The sequence below is a fragment of the Sminthopsis crassicaudata genome, chromosome 2 (assembly GCF_048593235.1).
Source record: "Sminthopsis crassicaudata isolate SCR6 chromosome 2, ASM4859323v1, whole genome shotgun sequence".
Taxonomy (NCBI): Eukaryota; Metazoa; Chordata; class Mammalia; order Dasyuromorphia; family Dasyuridae; genus Sminthopsis; species Sminthopsis crassicaudata.
This window is the reverse complement of record NC_133618.1, coordinates 322,888,759-322,911,889: the sequence shown is the minus strand read 5'-3', so window position 1 is coordinate 322,911,889 and position 23,131 is coordinate 322,888,759. Positions and strand designations below refer to the sequence as shown.

General features: G+C 32.7%; 1 protein-coding gene across 1 annotated transcript in view; it reads left to right on the top strand.

Moving 5' to 3' along the window:
* SLC35F4 (solute carrier family 35 member F4) overlaps positions 1-23,131 on the top strand; it is a 235,976-nt gene that overhangs the window by 191,345 nt on the left and 21,500 nt on the right. The window contains 3 exon segments of the mRNA XM_074290219.1: positions 2,167-2,464; positions 8,776-8,995; positions 20,346-20,471. Coding sequence (XP_074146320.1) covers positions 2,167-2,464; positions 8,776-8,995; positions 20,346-20,471 — 644 coding nt within the window.

Here is a 23,131-nt window from a genome sequence, read left to right as displayed (position 1 = left end):
GCCTCCCGTTATTTACATCAAAGAATTCTTGTACCAATATGTATGTTGTTATGTCTTGCAAGGAATTTTGAATGATTTTGATGAATAAATATGAAATTACTTGTTAGAAAAGAGTCCTAAAATGGGTCTTTTCTGCCAAATAAAAGTTTTTTCATATTCAACAAACAAAATGAATTCTTATAATCTCTGTATCTCTAAGTCAATTGCAGGGTAAGAAATATGTAAACTATAGTTGATCACTGCTCATGAAAGTCTGCTTGTTCTCTACAAATATCATCATTGAATATATTTTAAATTATGTAAAAGTGACTGTCATAAAGATTTTGTATAGAGAGAATAAAAGGCATAAAGATTAGTAGATAATTCTTTAAGTTGGCATTTTAGGGATATTAATGGAGTTTAGATTTGCCCCACACTTTTAGTATCTCATGCCTTTTCAGATATCTTTTATATTGAAGTCTGAAATACCTTCATAATTTAGGTCTCATCTGCCCATTTATTCTTTCATTATTCTCTTTCTTGTCATTTCTATATCTCCTAAAAGCTCATCTGGGTTGTGATATTATGGTCCAAATGTAATCATTCCATTTTTCTTGATGGAGAAAAAAGTACATTTAATGATTTTCTTTTTACAAACCCTCCTTTGTAAATTGTATTACCCTCCTTCTACTTTCATCCTTGAATGTCTATGGCATATCTTTGTGTGTTTGGATATCTTATCAAACTATCTTTGTACTCATTTTACCCTCTATTGATTCTCTCTGCTCTATCAGACAGTAACTACTCAATCCTCCAATAACTTTCTTTATAAGATTTTTTTACAAATGAACAAATATTCTATGCTGGTTTTCCCTCTGACTGCCATTACTCTCTATTTCATGAATAAGTCAAATGTTTGCTTCTGTGTTCTACTAATCTTTGTGTTGTGGCATAGACTAAGTTTCTGTGTAAGTCTATGTAAGTCATTTTAAGTGATGTCATAATTTATTTTGTTGATCTCCCATTTTATTACTAATTGTTATTTAAATAGTTCAAAAAGTAGTTGATTTTAATATATATCATATTTTTGCACTATTATTCTGCTTTTTGCTCATTTCTATGTTGGTCCTAACAAATCAGTGATCCAACTGTCAAATGATCCTTGAAATATTGTTATTATTAGCCATATTAAGTAGATCTAATTTTATTGTTTACACAGAACTTTCTTTACAACAACCTTGCCAAGTTAGATAGGTGCAAATAGGATGTCTATATTACAAAAGAGGAAATGAAGTTTTGCTATGGGAATTTATTTGATCAAGATTACTAATTTAGTAAAAGACATTTTGTAGTCATTAATGATTCCTAGCTACCAAAAATATTACTTTCTAAATTGCAAATATAATCACAAGATAAGGGGTTTAGATTTTAGATGCGTATTGTACTTTGGGAGGGTAAAGAATATTAATGCCTACATGAGCTGCATTTTACTTTGCCTTGAAAATGAGGTAAGAAAAGTATCACTTATAGCTGGGAGCCCCCAAAGGCTCTGGGTTCATATAAAACCAATTTGATCTTTGGAACCTGTCCCCAGAAATGTTTCTCTTTGACTAATTTTTTTTATGGTAAGGCAATTGGGATTAAGTGACTTGTCCAGGGTCACACAGCTAGTAAAGTGTTAAGTGTTGGAAGTCAAATTTGAACTCAGGTCCTCCTCACTTGAGAACTGGTGCTCTAACCAGTGCACCATTTAGCTGGCCCCTCTGACTAATTTTGCCACTGCTTAGACTAAAATTCTAGGGAAATGTCTAAAACAAAGCTTAAATAGGGCTTATTTCTAGAGTTTTCCCCAAAATAGGCAGCAGGCTACTAAATCTTACATAAACATCTAGCATACAATTTATTTCCTTTTTATTTCCTTTACCACAGAAAATGCATAAACACAAAGCCTTTTCTCTTCACTCCTTTATAGAAGCGAAACACAGAAAGCATAAATTTTTCTCTCATATTACATTCCTTTGGGCTTCAGCTTTAGCTAATATTTGGTAAGATAGCAAAGGAATATCTGCTTACTCTCAAAAGACTGCTTCTAATAAATTGAAGTGATATTTAGGAAATAAAATATCTTAATGTAATGCCATTTAATTCAAGTAACCTAATATTTACATATTTTCTCTCCTTCTTCAGGAGATGAGGGGACACAGACTCACCCAGACAGCAACAGCCAAGAAAACAGAATTAAGACTCGGTGTCAGTCATGTGCATCTCTCTTTCTCAAGGTCATTTGGGGATTTCTGATCATTTTGTCTGTCTCTTCCTCTTGGGTTGGAACCACGCAGATTGTAAAGATCACATATAAAAACTTCTATTGTCCATTTTTCATGACTTGGTTTTCTACAAATTGGAACATTATGTTTTTCCCAGTCTATTATTCTGGACATCTGGCTACTGCTCAAGAAAAGCAGTCTCCGATTAAAAAATTCAGGTAAGTTTCATTTTAATGGAGTATCATTAAATAATTTATAATCTGAATTGAGATGCCCGAGAAGTAGCATGGCACAATGGATTGAGACCAAACTCAAAGTCAGAAAGATCTATGTGTGAGAACGGCCTGGACACATACTAGCTGCCAGACTCTGAGCAAGTTATTTAGGAGAGCTAAGTCATGTCTCTCTGTGCTCCAGGCAACTCACAAACACTGTAAATAGGAAAACATTTCTGGATTTGCATTGGTAGAGGGATTTTTAATAGTTAACAATATGAACAAGAATTTGGGTAACGAGTACTGTGAGCAGAATTCAGCTTGAGCTCCTGAACCTGTGGTCCACAAAGAGACTAAAAAGCATCCCAATAGTGTTATTTTGTTTTATTAAAATGGGATCTTTGCACATATGAGCACTACTCTGCTGGTCAAATATATGTGTGTTTTTATATGAAAGAGACACACATATATGGAGAGAGACAGACAGACAGAAAGACATAGAAAGAGACAGACAGAGAAAAAGAGACAGAGAGAGAGAAACAAAGACAGAGACAAAGACAGAGATAGAACCAGGAAAAGGAAAACAGAAAGACAGAGAGAGAGAGACACACACACACAGAGACAGAGAGAGCATTTTACCTGATCAGTAATCTTCCAACTAGATTAGACCTGTAATCCCATGATGCTGTGAGAGGTTTAAATTTGTGAGGGCTTGTGCTTGTTTTGTAATTAATCAGGCTTCTGTAGTCTTCATCTCGGAGAGCTCAGTCAACATAGCAACTAATTGAATCTATGGCTTCTCTACAACTCTATTTAGGGAGCCTGACTTTAAAGAAATTATTAGAATCCAGTATCCTCCACCTAAAGAAATCCAGAATTATAGTATGACCCAACTAATAGTATAGTAGAAATGACAGCTGTAATCAAGATATAAGGCCATTCTATGCTTTCTTAGCACTTTACTGATTTTGGCAGAATGGCTGAAATCCTAACTTTTTCTTTGTCTCAGTATTTAGTGGCAAAGAAGAAACTGATTATTAAAACCTGAGTCATGCAAAACAAAAATTTCAAAGAACCAATAAAAAAGTTTCATACACAGTATGTCCTGTTTATTATCTAGTGAAAATACTTCACAGCTTCAGATTAGTTGAATGTGTGTATATCCCTTTATGACTATGTTTAATATAGTAATTATAAGAAAAATTAATATAGCAATTATAAGAATTATAAGTAACTATAACATAATATGGTTATATGATAAATGTTATACAATATGTTAATTGTTATGTAATATTAATATAATAATACTTATATACACCTATACCCATATATAAATAATTTTAAGACATACATATGTGTGCATATGTATATTTGTATATGGGTTCCTACTCTACAATTCCCACAGTTTAGTAGTATAAGCAGTTTACCAAAAAAAAAAAAAAGAAGTCTGTGAAGTACTTCCAGAGTACCACAAAGAAAATGAAGTCAGTTTTGTTTGAAATTATCCACTTACAAAAAAATGGTTTGGATTGTTTGCTCCTGACTGGAAACGTTACCTTGGGAATGAACTTCATTTCCTCCATCTATCATGTGTCTGATTAACCCAGAAGTTCCCTAAACCTATGGTGTAAGTAAATATGTTCATCTGTTCTTTTTTGTTTATTTTTAATAGCATTTTAATTTTTTTCTAATTACATGTAAAGACAAATTTTAACATTAATTTAAAGAATTCAGAGTTTCAAATTTTCTTTCTCTCTCCCTCACCTCCCCATTCCCTAGGATGGTAAATAATTTGATAAAGGTTATATAGTGCAATCATGTAAAACAAACTGGCATATTGGAATGAAATTTCAATGTGTTTGCAATCAAAACAAAGGACTTGTGTCAGCCACAAAGTATTTGCTATGAGGGAATATTCTCCTGGTGTTCTTCTTTATGTGTAAGACAAATGTAGCTAGAAAATTCCCAAAGCTTTGATTCCTGCTTTCTCTCTTCTCATAAATGTCACTATCAAGAAGAGGAGCTGAATTCTCTTTCATTTACTCTGCTCTTTGAAATAAGAACTTGAATACTAGAATTAGTCAGAGTAATAAGGGACAGAATTTATGCCATTTCACTTTCTGAAATCACTTTTTCTTTTGTAGAATGACATTGTAGATTTTTATTATAATTAATATCAGAATAATTTTCAACAATGGATTCAAGACTACATGTTACAAACTGTTACAAACTCTAGGTTATCTGCTTGGGAAAGAGCCTGATAATTAAGTCATGTATATAATTTACTTGTGTCATAGACTAGAAACCACTTTTTTTGAAAGGCAAGACTATTCAAAGCTTAAAAAAAAAACAACACCAGGTGGCCAAGCTAAGGAATACTATTTGTTTAGGAATCAGCTTCCATTCCATCTTCAAAAATAGAAGTCAATCCATCAATAAACATTTATTGAACATCTATTATAAATTAGCCAAGATGGTGGATTAAGGGCAACTGCTCAGCTGAACTCTCCCAACCTTCTTTCCAAACAACTTTAAAATAATAACTCACAGAATTTTGGAGCAGCAGAGCAAAAGTTGCGAGTGAGATGTTTTTCTGGCTTTAAGAAAACTGAAGAGGTTGGAAGGAGAATTCTGTATTATTGGGGTGGAGATTTATTATCAGCCCATACATGTAGCTGTGGCTACAGCAGCTTTGAGAGCTCTCAGCCCAAAGATGTTGACAGGGTCTGAAAAAGATTATAGGGGACCTTTTACTGGCACTGAGTAAAGTTGGCACTGATTAGCAACTTTATTGCACATAGTCAGTTCTGGGTCTCAGTTCCAGGATCGAGAGAAGTGCCTGTAGTTAATCAGGAAGCAGGAATCCTCGTTATAGTACTAAAGCAGAGAAGAGCTCTAACACATGAAGCTGCAGAGAATCAGGGGTCTTTCCCTAGCAAAGATCCAAGTGCATATCAGGACAGCAGGATCACATCACTTTGAAAGCACTAAGAACTTGAAGACTCCCAAAACTAGCTTTGAAAATAGCAGCATAAAAAATCTGAAGGCAAGGCTCATATGAACTGATGCAAAGAAAGAGAACCAGGAAATCATTATGTACAGTAAGAGCAATTGTAATGATGATCAACTATGAAAGACTTGGCTATTCTGAGGACTACAATGATTCAAGACAAAAAAAAAAGTTCTATCCACTTCAAAAAAGAGAACTGATGAAATCTGAGTATAAATTGAAATATAATTTTCTCACTTTCTTTGTTTTTTTCTTTCTTTAAAAAATATGGCTAACAGATATATGTTTTGCATGATTTCACATATATAATTAATATCATTGCTTGTCTTCTCAGTGGGTGGGAGAGGGATTGGGAAGGAAGTAGAGAACTAGGAACTCAAAAAGGTTTTTTAAAAATAATCTTTAAAATAAATAAATAATACATTGAAAAATGAAAAGAAAAAAGTACCTACTATGGGCCAGGCATTGTGCTAACCACAAGAGATACAAAGAAAAGACAAAAATACCCACTCTCTCTAAATATATAATTACATATAAGTCATGCACATATATGTTATACATACAGACATACACATATATAATGAGCATCAAAGAAGTATAGTGGATAGAGCTTTGGGTGTAGAGTCAGTTAGGCTCAACTTCCTGAGTTCAAATCTAACCTTAGGCCCTTACTAGCTTTATGACCCAGGGCAAGTCACTTAATCCTGCTTGCCTCAGTTTCCTCATTTCTAAAATGAGCTGGAAAAAGAAATGGCAAACTGCTCTATTATCTCTGTCAAAAAAATCTCAAATGGGGTTATGATGAGTTATTTACAATGGAAAACAACTGAACAACACACACACACATACACACATACGTACACATGTGTACACACACACACACACACACACACACACACACACACACACACATATATATATATATATATATATATATATATATATATATATATATATATATATATATGTGTGTGTGTGTATATGTCAGAGAAAACTTTTTTTGGTACTATTCCATGACCAAAGAGTCAGGGTATCTTTAGAATCTCATCATAAAAATCTTTCACCTCATAGAGGCAAGAACATGAAATTAAAAGTTACCTAACATTCATTTAGATGTTTGACATTCAGCTAATATCCAGACAATTCAGCTACATTGAGAGATTTTGACAGTATGGTAGGAACAACAAAAAAGCTTCATATTGAAAATTTTAAGGAAAAGTTTTACGAAACTTTGGAACTATGATGGAAAATTATCTGGATTCATGGAACAATTGTTTCATGCATATCTACCTTCTATGTTATATTCCAACTTTCTTTTCCTTTGTGTGTGTGCATTTAATTTATGATTTTTTTCTTATAGGGCTTATGTATCAAAGATATCAAGGTGCTATAGAATTTTTAGATAGAATAATTTATGATTAAGAGAAAGAAGTATAAAGGAAAAAGAAGGCTGCTAAACAATATTACCTCAATCAACAAATAACCTAGGCTCTCTTCTTTTACTTTCTCTTAGCTGTCTTACATGGGAGGAAAGAGGATCCCTCCTTTTAGATACAATTTCTTCTTTTCCTATGTTGAAATTCTGAAGGAGAAGAAGGTTCAAATAAATATTCTAACAAAGAAATTGCATACTGCTTTTCTTGTCAATATAGACAGAATATCAGGTTGGGTATGAAATTTGCCCATAAGCTTGGTCCTGTAGGATTTTATTTTGGGGGAGAAAGGAATTTTTGAGAAATAAAAGATCTTAAGTTGTCTTCTGTGTGATTCAGAGAGAGAGAATGATTCTGTAACTATTAGGAAATGTATAAAGTATATAAGGTGTATTCATGCAAAGTAAATGATTTTTAAGTGAGACTTACAGTATATTAAGGGTTCCTAAAACTTCATCAAAGGCCTTCTGCTTTCATTCAAATTCTTGCTTGAGGCTATTTACTTCTAGGAAAATTATCAATTTTCCCTCTGTAAGTATATATGGCTCTGTGTGTATCTTTTTTTTTATTTAGAAACTGTCTTTCTTAGCTTTTGGATTTGACTGATTTCTGCAATAAAATTTTCTTCTCAAGTCAAGTTTCTCTTTGAAAACCATAGCTTGGTTCTGAGATTATGTTTCCTGTCCAGTAATCTTCCAAATTAAGTGAAGTCTGACAAATTTTCTGGATCCAAATTTAATTATCCCCCAATAAGTTACTAGAACTTCAAACAAATTTCCCTATTTGAAAAGAACATGAGTTTTGGAGTGTGGAGTTGAGTATTAAGTGACAGAGAGGATAGAGGGATGGCAAGAAAATTTTACAATGTAACTTCATATTTCAATGCTTTCAAAAAGACTTCACTTTATGTTAATGGACTTCCTTTAGTCTAAGAATACTGTGCATGAATTATTTAATTTATCCTTAACATTTCTCTTTGAGGTAAGTCAGTTTATATGTATTGCTTCCTTCTGAAACAATTGCTAGAGTAAGCAGTAAGCACCATGAAAATAATCTTATGACCATTTATGAATCTAGAAGTGTAAAGTGCTCCTTGCTTTGAAATCAGCAGTTTTCTTAAGTATAACTTGAGTCTCAGTTTATAGAAATAGAAACTATATTTATGCGCACATCAGTTTTACCATTTTGAATGAATTGGCTAATAAGCCAATTTTCAATTTTCAAATTTCACTACACTCAGTCCATCAGAAATCAAGCCCTCTTTTTCCACTACACACATGTAAAGAAATGTTACAGTGAACTGATATTATAAAGCCCCTTTTCTTCGTGTGATATATTGGCAATGATGATGGTTTAGACCTCAATTATTTCTTTTATTTACAACCTTAATGTGCATTAAATGACACACAAAATTAAGATTCTGTTCAAATTTCTTTTTTGTACTATTCCTTGAGCACAGGAAAAAATATCTTCGTGTTGCCATTAGAATCCTCCAGTTCTCTCATTGTCAATCCCCACCAAAAAAAACCAAAAAACAAAAACAAGAAACTACCAGTTGCTGTCATTCTCTGCCCTGCTTTGGTATTGAACAGAAAACTGTTCTGGTGAATGACAAATGGCTATACCTCTGATTTCAAAAGCATATTTAGAGGCTGCAATGCTGGTTCTGTTTCTTTGGAGATCTAATGCTCTTTTTACCTGTTACCAATAGAATGGAGAATTGGGTAAACATGTTTGCAAGATAAATGATAGTTTATGTATATTGTGCTCTTTGCCCAAATTATTCAATCATGAATGTAATTTTGTGATTCCATGCTCAAGGAAACATGAAGGCAAATTCTATTTGAGTATTAACCTCTTTTCTCTCCTAGGGAATGCAGTCGGATTTTTGGTGAAGATGGTTTGACGTTGAAGCTCTTTCTTAAAAGGACTGCTCCCTTTTCTATCCTATGGACTTTGACTAATTACCTGTATTTACTGGCTTTAAAGAAACTGACAGCCACAGATGTCTCTGCCCTGTTCTGTTGTAACAAAGCATTTGTCTTCTTACTTTCTTGGATTGTGCTGAAAGACAGGTTCATGGGAGTAAGGGTAATGATATGTGTGATTTTCAAATATGCTACTTTATTTAGTTGTGAATTGATAATATCATAAGATCACAGATTTAGGACCCAAAAAGTTATTAAAGTTTGCCTTCATTTTATAAATGAAGAATTGAGGCTTAGATTGACCAAATGACTTCCAATGTTTAATGTAGTATCTGGCACATAGTAGGTGCTTGATAAATATTTATTGAATTAAATTAAATCATACTATTAATAAGTTGCAGGGGAGGATTTAAACCCAGAATTGCTGTCTACAAAACTTGTGCTCTTTCAACTGTATCTTTCTACCTCTCATTCTGGCTTATGTTTTTTATGATGCATTAAGAATCTTAGCTCTTATGCTATGAAGTGAGACAAACATGATAAACATTTTCTACTGTGAAGTTAGTTGCACAATTTCAATAAACCTTCTCTTTTTCTCTCTTCTTCTAAAAAATTTACTGAAATATGTTTCCAAATTAACCATTCTCTGCTATTTTAAACAGATAAGCAAATATTCTTTTTAATGATAGCTTTTTTATTTTCAAAATAAATGCAAAGATAGTTTTCAACATTCACACTTGCAAAACCTTGTGTTCTAAATTGTTTTCTCCCTCCCTTCCCCCCACCTCTCTCCCCTAGACAGCAAATAATCCAATTTATGTTAAACACAAGCAATTCTTCTATACATGTTTCCACATTTATCTTGCTGCATAAGAACAATCATATCAAAAAGGGGAAAAATTCAGAAAGAAAAAAAAACAACAAGAAAGGTGAAAATTTTATGTTTATGATACATATCCAATTCTCATAGTCCTCTTTCTGGATGCAGATGGTTCTCTCTCCATCACAAGTCTATTGGAAATTGACCTGCCCTCATTGATGAAAAGAGTTACATCCATCAGAATTGATCATCATATAATCTTCTTGTGTACAGTATTATCTTGGTTCTACTCACTTCACTTAGCATTAGTTCATGTATGTTTCTCCAGGCCTCTCTGAAATGACCCTGTTGATTGTTTCTTATAGAACAATAATATTCCATCACATTCATTTATTATAACCTATTCATCCATTCTCCCACTGATGAGCATCCATTCAGTCTCCAGTTCTTTGCTGTTACAAAAAGGACTGCTACAAACTTTTTTGCACGTTAATTCATTTTACTTTTTTTAATCTCTTTTTTACAGACCCAGTAGAGATATTGTTGGATCAAAGGGTATGCAGAATTTGATAGCCCTTTGGGCATAGTTCCAAATTGCAGAATGGTTGGATTACAAGTCCCCCAACAATGTATTAGGGTGCTATTTTTCCCACATCCCATCCAACATTTATCATTTTCTTTTCCTGTCATTTCAACCAATATGAGAAGTATGTAATGTTACTTCAGAGCTGATTGAATTTGTATTTCTCTAATTGATAGTGATTTAGAGCATTTTTTCATATGATCAGAAATGGCTTTAATTTCTTCATCTGAAAATTGTCTGTTCATTTCCTTTGACTATTTTCCTCAGTAACTCCAACTTACTCCAAACATTTGGATGCTAACAGTTCTTAGAAGCTCAACCACTCCCAGTCTACCAGTGATTGCCATTTCTAGGGTTGGGAGGATTATATGGTGTTGCTGGTGACTGAATATTACTGTTCCTGCACTGGTAATCCTTAAGGCCAAAATCTTTTTTTTTTTTTTTTTTTTTTTTTTTAGATCTTCCTCCTCTAACCTGTATGCAGTTATCTTTCTATTTCTCCAAAAAGAGTATCATTTTTCTTTTACAGACACAGTTAAATCTTCACTGCTGATCAAATAATTCCTAGTCATTAAAGATTCAAGCACTTGCACTCAGTGAGTTGTAAAAATTGAATATGCAGACCAAAAAGTTGACCTTTAATTTTTTTAAAGTAGGGAGCAGTGATCACCACAACACTCCATATGAGGAAATACAAAGTGTCAAACAAAGGCAACTTTATCAAGTTGACCAAGAACTTATCAGTCTTCTGGGGATAGGTTTGAAAAAGGTACTTTCTGAATAATAGAATCTTAGTTGAAAAGAACCTAAGAGTTCAACCTATACCTGAGTAGAAATTTTTAATAGACATGGAAAATGGTCATTTAGCGTCTACTAGAAAGCCTCTAATAAAGGGAAAACTACTATCTCCTGAGGTAATTAAATGACTAATTATTAGACAATTATGACATGCAGCTTACACTTAATAAATGCTTATTAGTTAGTTTATTATAGAATTTTTATCTGAACCCTAAATCAGCTTCTTTCTAGTTCTGTCTTCTGGGGACCAAACATAATTAATCGAATCTGGTGGAATGAGTGGTTCAGTGAGTATAGCATTGGGCATGGAATCACAAAGAACTGAGTTCAAATCCAGACTCAGATACTAGCCATGTGACCCTGTTTAGATCATTGAACATGTTTGCTTAAGTTTTGTCATCTAAAAAATGGAGATAATTATAGCACTTATCTCCCAAGGTTGGTATGAGGATCAAATGAGATAATTGTAAAGCACTTAGCATAATGCTTGGCACATAGTAGGAGCAAAAAATGTTACCTGCTATTATTAATCTTTTTTTCACATGACAACCTTTCAAATGGAAAGAATTAAACAAGTATTTATGTAATACTTATGTGACAGGTACTGTGTTAAGCGTTTTACAAATATTATCTAATTTGAGATAAATATTAATAAAAACGGCTATTAAGAAGCCGTTGAAAAGGTCTTGATTTGAAATTTAGTACCTGTGATTGAATACTGATTTTGATTGACTAACTGTGGGTCTAGTCATTTAGTCTCTTTGGGATTCAGTTTTGTCAAATTAACAAAATTGGAGGAAGAGGGTTGGGCTAAATGAACATCCATTTCTAAACTTATATTCCTACAATCATGTCCACTTTCTCTTTTCCAGTTAAAAATCTTGATCAATCTTTGCAAGCGATACTAAAGTAGTGGTGAATGTTCTTTATAGAAAAGCATTAATTACGGAGAACAATCATATGAATCAATGATAGTTACTAGGGTGAAAAAATTCATACTAAGAGATTTTCTAGTAATATTAAGACTCAAATGGAATTAGGCTGAAATCATTTGTGCACTCAGTTGTAAAAGAGATTCTGGCTGCCTCTATCACTGATGAATCTTGACCAGTCTAGTTGGTTCCATGTAGACATAATGGGATCTTTGCTTCCTTGCTATAAAAAAATTGAAAGAGAAGAGGACAGTTATAAAGAACTTTATGGATGTTCCCAGCATGGTCAAAAGAATGGTTTATATTCCAGAATATAAACCATTAGGTTTTCCCATGAGAAAATAGCCATGCTATACTTGAGGTTTTTCTTTATTTTTTTAAAAAAAATTATAGATATATTTACAATTCTCCATTGATGCGAGAAGCATTGTATTAAAAGTCCTATTTATTTAAGATACTCCAGGCAAAAATAATTCCTTCCACATACTCTCCCACATAAATTAAGCAGTGTAGAATAGGTCAATGAATGAAATCAAAGGTTATAAATGTGAATCTCAAGTTTGCTGCTTTCTGGTTTGTGTTATTTAACCCCTTTAAGACTTGATCTTTAGATAGTAATTTATTGAGAACTAATAACAGGTGTGCTGATAAAAGTCAGATATTTTCCTGTTTAACCATCATAAATTGCTTCATTTCTTGCTGTGAATATTAAATAGTGTCATATTCCAGAAAAATGTCAAAGTGAAATTTTAATGATGCTGCTCATAATCAGGCCATGGTGTATGAGAAGTTTCAAAACACATTCAGCATTTTGTCTTTTGACAGCATCAGCATTTCTTTGCCTCTGGAGACCTCCTGAGAACATGCATAATTAGGTCATTTGAGAAATTAAAGAAGAAATACAGTTCCAACAACATAAATACATCTATTACTTGTCTCCTGCATCTATAAATAATCTCAAAGTATAGTTACTTCAGAATCCATCCAGTTAGACTGCTTTCTTCCAGCTACTGGATTTGCCTTCAGACATTTGGCTGAAAAGTATATTTTTGGTTCAAATTGTTACTCCAGTTGCTAAGAAACAGATGGCTAGCCAGTATCCTCATTTGCTTCATTCCAAGGTGGTCAAGGAAGATGATCAGGCCCACCTGTATATGTTTAATGCCAAAACAGACTCATGGGAAGAACTGGGGATGTCTGCTGTGATAGTTGTGGTAAACAAGAATTCCATATAGTAATGTAGTTTGCCAGAAAGGAATGCTCATAATCAGTCTTAAAATTTAGTGATTAGTTTGTTGATATATATGAAACATAAACTCCACAAAGCAGAGAAAAATAAAGCGTGAAATGTTTAGTTTTCTGTTATGAAAAAGAAGTCACTTTTACCATACACATGAATATTTTTCACATTCAAAGAATATTTTTGAATAGTAATTGAAGCTAATTTAGAAAGTTCCATGAAAATTAGCAAGCTTCATCAAAATTTAAAATTGAAAAAATTTCTTAAGCACTTGCTATGTGCCAAATGTACTATATATTTATAAATGGAATTTTTCAAATTCACAGTGACCAGAGGTTACAGCTTAATAAAATATTGATCTCTGAGAAGAATGGACTTTTGCCCCACATTCTATTGCCACTTCTGCTTTATTGGAAACTGGGTTTAAAATGTAAACATCAAAACATTTCTTGTAGATCTAGTGCCTCTTCTTAAGTCTTTTATTATTGAGAAAAATTTTTCTCTGGCATCCAAAGCATCTCCTTTTTTTTCTACACAAGAAAATAATTATATATAACTAATAATAGTTGTAGTGGCAGTAGTAATAGTAGGAGTAGGAGTAGGAGTAGTAGTGGTAATAGTAGTAGTAGTGTTTGCTGTTGTAGTTAGCATTTATACAGTGTTTTAAGGTTTGCAAAGTCCTTTACAGATATTATCTCATGTGATCCTCATAATTCTGGGAGGTACTATTATTATCAATTTAATTATCAATTAAATCAATCCCAATTTTACAAAGGAGGAAGTTGAAACACTAGTTAAGAAAGTATCTTAGGCCAAAATTGAACCCAAATTCCTTCCAAATCCAAATTCCAGGTCCAATCCTCTATCTACTGTACTTTGTTACTGCCCCCTAAATAATTCAATAAATACCAATTATCTTAAAAATGTTAATATATAAATATGTTTGTTTTCAGTTCAGCACCTACACATTTTTCTGTCATTTAAGGATCCAATAATCATTATACAAAATGCAATTATTTAGTTTTGGCTCAAGATGAGGCATGGAGGAACTCAGAGACTTACATGGACTTCCTTAAATATTTCTGCTTAACCTATTTTTTCATGAATATCCTATATCTCATAGTTTTCCTATAAGCAGGATTTTGAAAAAAATTATGATTGGAGTTATTTATTATTCAATATCTACTGGAGACATGGAATTATTTTCTCTTTCCTTGTTCATTTTTATTTGGATAGTTGGCTAAGCATATAATCTTTACTTGCTATATCTTCCTATCTTCATGATTCATGTCCACATCCTTTTTTTTTTTTTTTTTTTTTTTTTTTTGGATACTTCACAGAGGACCAACAAGCTGAAGAGCTTCTTTGAATTTTCTTTTCTATCCATTTTGAAAGTATCATTTAACATGGAACTATCAAACCTATCATCTTTAATCCTCATTCCACAATAGATACACTCCTTTTACTAATCATACTTATCTTTGATGATTTTATTTGTATATCTTATTGTATACCAGTCATCATTGATAATATGAATACATGCAACATCTCTCTTCATATTGACCAGTAATTTTGATCTTTCTAAAAGCTTTATTTCATGATTTGAAGCCATAATTTATGACCAAGATAATAACAGTATTTACAAGATGATCTTTCATGACTCAAAGCATAAGACTCTCTTTAATTGGTCTCATTGCTTCAAGTACCTACTGGGATTATAAGAGCCAGAGATAATGAGAGCATGAAAGAAATAAAATTTTGGTCTCTTGGCTTCCAACCTCAAAATAAAAGACATGCTGTTCCAGATTCTCTTTAGCAAAGGTCCCTGAAAGGAGTGGTACCTAAAACAAGTGGTAGAGCTGGCACCTTTATATATCTATCCTCAAAAACACCCAAGTGACATCTCTGCAGTAGTATCACGGACTTAAAAAAATTGATAACACTTCCCAGATAATAATAATAGTTAGTCTTTACATAGTACTTTAAGATTTGCAAAGTGCTTACAAACATTCCATTTTATCCTCTCAATAACCATTTTATAGATCTGGATACTGAGGCAGGTAGTATCTGATAAATTCAAGTCTTTACTCTAGGTCTTGTATTCTATTCATTGTATCACATAACTGCAAATTTCTTAATCCAAGTATAGCTCACTATCTGTAGCAATCCATGTTCAAGTATATTGATGGACTCAGTGGGCTGCCTGCCCAGTTACATATAATAATTAGAAAATATATATTTTTCATTTATTTAGTTTCTGGCAATGATGCTTAAAGTGATTTCTTTTGAATAAATATTTCACTGGTATTCCAGGGACTGGAACAATCAACAATGAACAGCATATGTGGGACAGAGTTTGATATTTTCTAGGATTCTTTTTATGTAATAGTAAATTAGGGCAATTGCTCTATACTCTTTGGGGAATACTAAGAAAGTCGTGCCAAACAATGCTTTAGGAAAGCATGCAGTGAAGGAGAAAGAATCTCTGACACCACTGTAAAAAAAATTAAAATCTGAGTTTCTTCTGAGGTTTAGTCTATACCTTCCCTTACTCTATTATCTCCTTTAGTAGGTAGTTATGTACTTTTCTTCTCCCTATATCAGGCTTTCATGAGACATTCTTCTTCAAAGCTACCTGAGAAATACATTTTAAATTGATTTCACCTACATAAATATCAAGGGAAAGGCAATGTGATTTTCATTGTCTGTAGCTCAGAATTGGCAGAATGTCTAAACTCCTTATGATAATAGCCCCATTTCTTTCATTTCTTATGCACCCAAATATTTCTTTAGATTTTTGTAGGTCTAGACTCTTTCATGATTTCACTGGACTCTTAGCTCTAGCATCTAGTGAAATTTAATGATCTTGTATGGCTTAGGACATTTGGAAAGATTTTCACAGAGAAAACAAGAGAATAAACATTTTTTTAATCTTTGCTAATTCTTTTTTTTTTTTTGTAAATATAATCTATAAGTTTGTGGTTCTTAAAGTTTTCTCTGTTCTCTGTTGCTCTTGGCTAATCTCTACCTCCACAAGAAATAAAACAAAAAAAAAATATTTCTTTCCACTCATTTTATTTCTGGGGGTATAAAGGCTTTAAACCATAATGATCTCCCAATTAGAACCAAAGTCTTTTTGGGTCCCAGCAAATTTCAAGAAGTAATATTAATGACAAGACAAAAGATAGACATTATTATTCATTCAGATCTTTAAGATTCTACTGCACATTTCTTTGGGGGTGTATTGTGCAAGAAGGGCACTGTCCTATTAATAAGGAAGGTCCAATTAAATGTGCTATTTTAAAGGTATGTTTGTTTTTTCAAAGAAAAGAAGCATTGATAGTTCTGCTGATTTTATTAATATTCTAGAATCACCACATGATGAGGGTGAAACTCAAGGACCTATTCCAAAGACTGAAGCTGGGAGAAGGCAGCAACTATAACACAAGAAAGAAATGTAAAAAAGTTATACTGTCAGGAGAATAAGATGAATCTTTCTCCTTTGGATCGTATTGTTTCTGTCTGGGGATATTGAGACTATATTGACATGATAGCCCCGATATGTTTTGAAAGGTTAAAAACTTAATTTGGTAACTTTATGATCCTAATACAGCCAAAACATTTTCACCAATTGAGGATTCTTCTATTTTAATACAGTTCCTTTTGAAGATTTTTCCCTCTTGCTTATTTTTGTCTTGCTTTGCTAATTTTTTTAAATCTCCATAATTGTGTACGTTAAAATTGATTGACATAATTTAGGACTCAAGCAATTGAATTTTTTAGAAATCCTTCAGAAAATATGCATTAATTTATGAAAACTCTAGAGAATATGGCACTGGACCTAAAGTTGAGAAGACGCAGGTCTCCAATTCAAATTCAAATTCAGCCTCAGACACTTACTAGAAGTTATGATTCCGGACAAATCACTTAATCTGTATCTGCCTCATTTTCTTCATCTTTAAAATGAGGATAGTCATAACATCTACCTTCTCGGAGTTAATTCAGTTTTACATTTATATTACATTTCTATATCACATAAATTTATATTATTTAAATATCTTAAATATTTATTAAAATATTATAGAGATAAATACATGTTATTTTTATTAATGGTGTATAGATGAGCACCAAAACCAGGTTTTATCCACAACATTCAAGCTAAGAATTTCCTATTTACAGAATTTTATTAGTTTGAATCCAAAAGAGAAAGTCATATGTTTTCTCACCATTCCAATAAGAACCTATTTACCTCCCTTTGTGATAAATAATTGGGCTCTAAAAATCCATGTAATCTAGATCTCATGCTGAGGTCATTCTCTAAAAATTTTAATTGCATGTTTTATAATCTACATTGATAAAGAAAAGCAATGCTGTACAATTAGCTAATGCACTTTGGATAGTTTGAATTACTGATTGAGATCATTAAAGATTTATATCTCATATTTTGTCAAATTATCTAAATTAGCTAGGTTCCCTTTACAATCTGATTTGCAGAAAAATTCATCAAAATTATTTTGGATTATAATCTGATCATGTAGAAACTGATCTTTCAGGTACTTCTATGAATGAAATGAAAATGTGATAAATGAGTCAGTTTGCTTTCTTCCCATGTGACTCGTATGACCTTTACTGCACATGAAGTTAAGAGAACTTTCTCACAATGTCCTTTTTTTTTGGAACTCAGGTTATAGCACTCTCATGATCTCTGTAGTGAAAATACTATTCTCCACTAAAGCATTTAAGACATTTGGTGTAATAGATGTGTCAACTTAAATAGCCTAATTCCAAGTCTTCATGGGCACATGAACTATGATTGTGATGAGTATCTTCAAAGAGCTCACCATAATTTAAATTCTAAATTACCATAGAACTGATAGTATTTTGCTAATTTTCAATTCATGTCCATAGAATACTCAAAATAGAATTAGAATTGTCATATATAAATTCATATTAACTAATGAACAATCCCTAAATAAGAGATGTGATATTATGTTTCTATGAATAACATTATGTATAAATTATTTCTCACTTTATATGGTTCTGTAGACTATTTACTCTTGTTGACCATGGCACCTAGAAAGTAGCTCTAGAGACATTTTAAGGGTCTTTATATGAATTACTGAGTTGGCATTAATTATTAAGTTTTAAAAGATCATAAAGAACCAATGGCACGATTTATTAAATACACATCAGAAATAATCATTCATATATTTGATCAAAATAAATATGGGTGGGAGGGTTCAAGAGAAAATGCTGTTTATATAATTTTTTCTCTGACCATTTTCTTTGAAATAATTTAATAAAATCAATGTTTATACAACTGCTTAGCTAATTTGCCATGTTTTTAAGGTTGAATTAATTCACAAGTTGAGGGGTAATATTTGATGCCTCTTCATATGATCTTATAAACAGTTGTCCCTGATAATCTATTAAAATTCTTATTTGAGCTAAAAATCCTCAAAACAAAAGAGAGGATAATTCTTTGAGGTTTTTCATATTTACTACTTCTAGGTAATCCCCTAGCCATTTTTATTTATAAGCTTATTATTTATTTTTTAGAAATTTTCCTTGACACCTCGTAGTGTATGCATTATATTTTAGCCCCTATAACTAGAACACAAGTCTTGTGGCTTATTCACTCTGTGAGAAGTGTCTTGTATCAAAAAGTCTTTCAGATAATATCTTATGAAGAGAGTTTTTCATTTCTGATGAGATGGCTCTTATTCTGTGCCTTTTGCCAAGTGTTTTCCCTATTCTTCAAATAGGATGCTTAGCATCAGTTTTCAGTAAGACCAAACATATGCTTGCTCTTTGGGGTCATTAACAAAGATGTTGTCTTCTGCATCAGTTTCCTCTGAACCTATAATTATGTAAATATAGGACTACATCTGTTCTAATAATTTCTCAGTAGTATCCAATTGGGATATGGGGATTGCATATATGGCACTATTATTCACAGAAACAGATGATTTATAAGATAATACTCAGAACTCAAATTGGAAAAAAAAAAAAACATCAGTTAGAATATGAGCTTTCTCAGGCTTTAAAAGTGCTTTGTCAAAATTAGTTTGGGAATTTCACTTTTTAAGCCTTTCCAGGTTGGTTTGCCCAGAAACATAACTTGGTCTAAAAGGAAAGAATATCAGTAGATTTACTGCAATGTTGAATTGATTGAGGCTAAATGATTTACTATGGATGAAGATAGGCTGGAGGTAATTTGTTCTTAAATCATTTCACTTTTAGTGAAAAGTGGATGTTATTCCAGGGATGTTGTGAGGTTCAAATGAGCTAATGGATATGAAATACTCTGTAAATCTTAAGGCACTATGTAATTTATAATTTTTATAATAATTATTATTAGCCTTAAGTCACCAGACCTCCAGTCTAGTTATGATTTGACTCTCTGAGCTTTCCACTATCTCTCTGCTGACCTCAACCAATATCTATAAAAAGGAATAAGAATATACTGCTAAATTTTTACCGCATAAAAATAAACACACACTTTTAAGTTTAGTTTGCATTGTAAGACCTTCTTGAATTTAGATAATCAACAAGATAATAAATCAAGTCCTGATTGGCAGCCTTGTGATTTCTAAGTTGTAACTGAAAATTTCACAGTGGGTTCCCACAAGCTATTTAAAGCTGGCTCCAACACAATCTTGATGTTATCCATGACTAAAAGAAGGAAATGAAGACGCGCTTACTTGATAAGAAAGAAATCAACTTAACATCACTGATTCCTAGAATTTTCATGAGCATACACATATTCTTATTATTATGGGCTCTTTGATTTTCAGCATCCCTTGTTATATGGGAATTTGGAAGAGTTTTTTAGAGCAAGATATCTTAAATTTTCTCCACTTGTGATCCCTTTTTGCCTGAGAAACTTTTACATGACTCCAGGTATGTAGGTATATAAAACGGGTATACAAAGAAAAATTTACTGATCATAAGCCATAACTTTGCATACTCAATTCAGTTATGAGACCCCATATTGGTTTGCAACCTATAGTTGAAGAAGGTGGGATTTAGGGGATATTTGGCAACTTTCATGCAATCCTAAGGGACAATTAGATTGTGATATTCTTGTGTGAGGAAAAGCGGTACCCAACTTCTCTGTCTCCATCTTTCATTTGGCAGATAGTCGCTGCAATAATGGCTATCACAGGCATCGTGATGATGGCATATGCAGATAATTTTCATGCTGATTCAATCATAGGAGTGGCGTTTGCTGTTGGATCTGCATCTACGTCTGCTTTGTATAAGGTAGGGGATGAAGCTTCATCTGTAAGGTAAAATAAAATTAAAAATACAAAGAAAATCACAGAAAGGAAAATATAGGGATAGGGAAGGTGGAGAGAAATAAGGATTTATATAGTACCTACTATATATTGTGCTAGGTTCTTTTTACAAATATTATCACTTTGGTGCTGAGAACATTATTTCATTGGTATAAAAATCTTGTAGAGAACACTCCTTCTACTACACAGGCACCTTCTCAGTAACTTATAGTTTTAGAGAGCTGCTCAAAGCACTAAGAGATCAAGTGCTATGGGGTCACACAGAGTTACACAGACAATATGTTTAAATTGCAACTATGGCCCAGCTCTGTGTCCAGTTTTCCATCCATATAAGACAAATACATGAGATAGCATCTTACTAAGCCATTTTGTATTTTTAGCAGGAAATATTAAGGTAGGTTGTGGCATCCTTATCTTCAAAGTCACAATCTTAATAATCTTTTAATTAAATGACATAGACCTTCCTTCCTTCCTTCCTTCCTTCCTTCCTTCCTTCCTTCCTTCCTTCCTTCCTTCCTTCCTTCCTTCCTTCCTTCCTTCCTTCCTTCCTTCCTTCCTTCCTTCCTTCCTTCTTTCTCCCTCTCCTTCCTTCCTTTTTCTTCTTTTTTTCCTCATCTCTTCCCTATTTCTTTCTATTTTTCTATCTATTCCTCTCTCATCCTCTCTCCTTCATCTTTTCTCTTCCTCTCTTTCCTACCTTCTGGGGGGAAGAGGTGAGAGGAGGAAAATGAATGCTTGATAATTGAAATTTTAAAAAATAATTTATCTTTACTTTTATATTAGCAGCACATCAAGAGCAAAACAACTCTCTCTGATCCACAAAGAGAGTGTCCACTATGTACTCATTATTAATTCTTAGCACAGGACTTTCACTATCATGAATGGAAATCCTATACAAGGAAATCACAGTAGACCATAGTATTGAAGACAAAGAAACACACAGGGTAGATCTAAAACATTTTCACCAAAGCTCTACTTTAAAGAGTCTTTTTTGGCTGTACCTTAAATGAATGTACCATTTCTAGTGCCCTTGATAGTTAGTTGAAAAATTACTCAAAAGACCAAAAGTTCTCTTTGTGGAACTTCCAGCTACCTATTTTTGACTCCACTAATACCAGAGCTCAGGGAGCATTTCATATTGATATTTTTTGTCCAATGATTCCTTTTGAAAAGCTGGGTGAGTCTTTCCTGGCTCAGTATGCATTTTTGACTTTCTCCTTAACTGGGACTGTCCTGAGATGTTTGATGTGGCCAGCTTCACATAGTCTCACCAGAGAAAATATAATAAGACTGTTAGAGTAACAATTGTATCTGATATGTTTTATGAATCTGATAGCCAACCTGTAGAATTAATGTTAAACTATAGGGATATAACTCTAAATTCTAATACATCTTCAGATTCTTATCAGCTGTGCAAATCTTAGCATCAAGTTTCCATTTTTGTAAAAGGGGGCACCTACTTTGCAGAGCTATTCTGATCAGATGAAAACATGTATATAAAATTCTTTGAAAACTTTAGAAAGCTATTATAATAATTATAATTTTGTCAGCAGTGCTATGAGAGACACAGTGTAGTGGATAGAATGCCAGCCTTGAAATCAGTAAAAACTGGTTTCCTGCTTCTGATAGCCATTAGTTATATGATCATAAGCAAGTCATTTTATCTCCCAATGCAATCAGACAAGTCTCATACTCTTAAGTTATATTCACCATTCTGGTGAGATCATATGTTCATATCAAAACAAGCAAACAAAAAAAGTAGAACCTATGTTTTAATACATAAAATCATACTTTTATCTCTAACTGGAATTTTAAAAAAGATCAGGAACATTCTTGATAATTATTCTAGGATTAACATAAAAATTAGGGAAATTAAGGAAACAAGACTACAGGTTGTAAAATATGGATTCTCCTACGTTTTAATTTAAGGCTTCAGCCAAGTTAGTTAATCAGCCAGTCAATAAACACTTATTAAGTGCCTGCTATGTGCTGTGCTAAGCACTGGAGATACAAAGACAAAAAATAAATACAGTCTCTGTAGTTCTAATGTGAGATAATACACACACACACACACAAATCTGAAAGTGGGGAAGGAGGAGGAAGTGAAGCAACATGATGGAAAAATTAAAGATTTCTAGCTGGGGATGAAGGGAAGTGAAGAGATAATCAACCTTGGTACCCTTTATCTCAGAGGACTAATATTACATAGAAAAAAAAAATAAAAACAATTTTAAAGATACATGCAATAGGTATTTTGAACTCTCTGGAAGATAAATTCCATATACATCTAAGGCATCATTATTCTCTCTTGATAACATGATGACAAGGTCTTTATGTAAAATATAGATTTCGATGTATGTCAAAACAAGAATGTTTGTGATTACAGGGAAGAGTCGGTGAGCTCTCAAGCTATAATTGAAGAAAGATTTGAGAGCTGATATGTAATTTTATGGATCACCTAATCTATCAATAACTTTTTGGTGAATTCATGGTGATAATTAATGTTCTATGTGTTCAAATAGAACGTGGAAGTTCTGTAACATGTTCTTCCTTACATGAATAAGTGCCACATTTTACATTCAATTTTGGGTCAGTTTTAGAAATGTACTTACCCCAAAATTTATT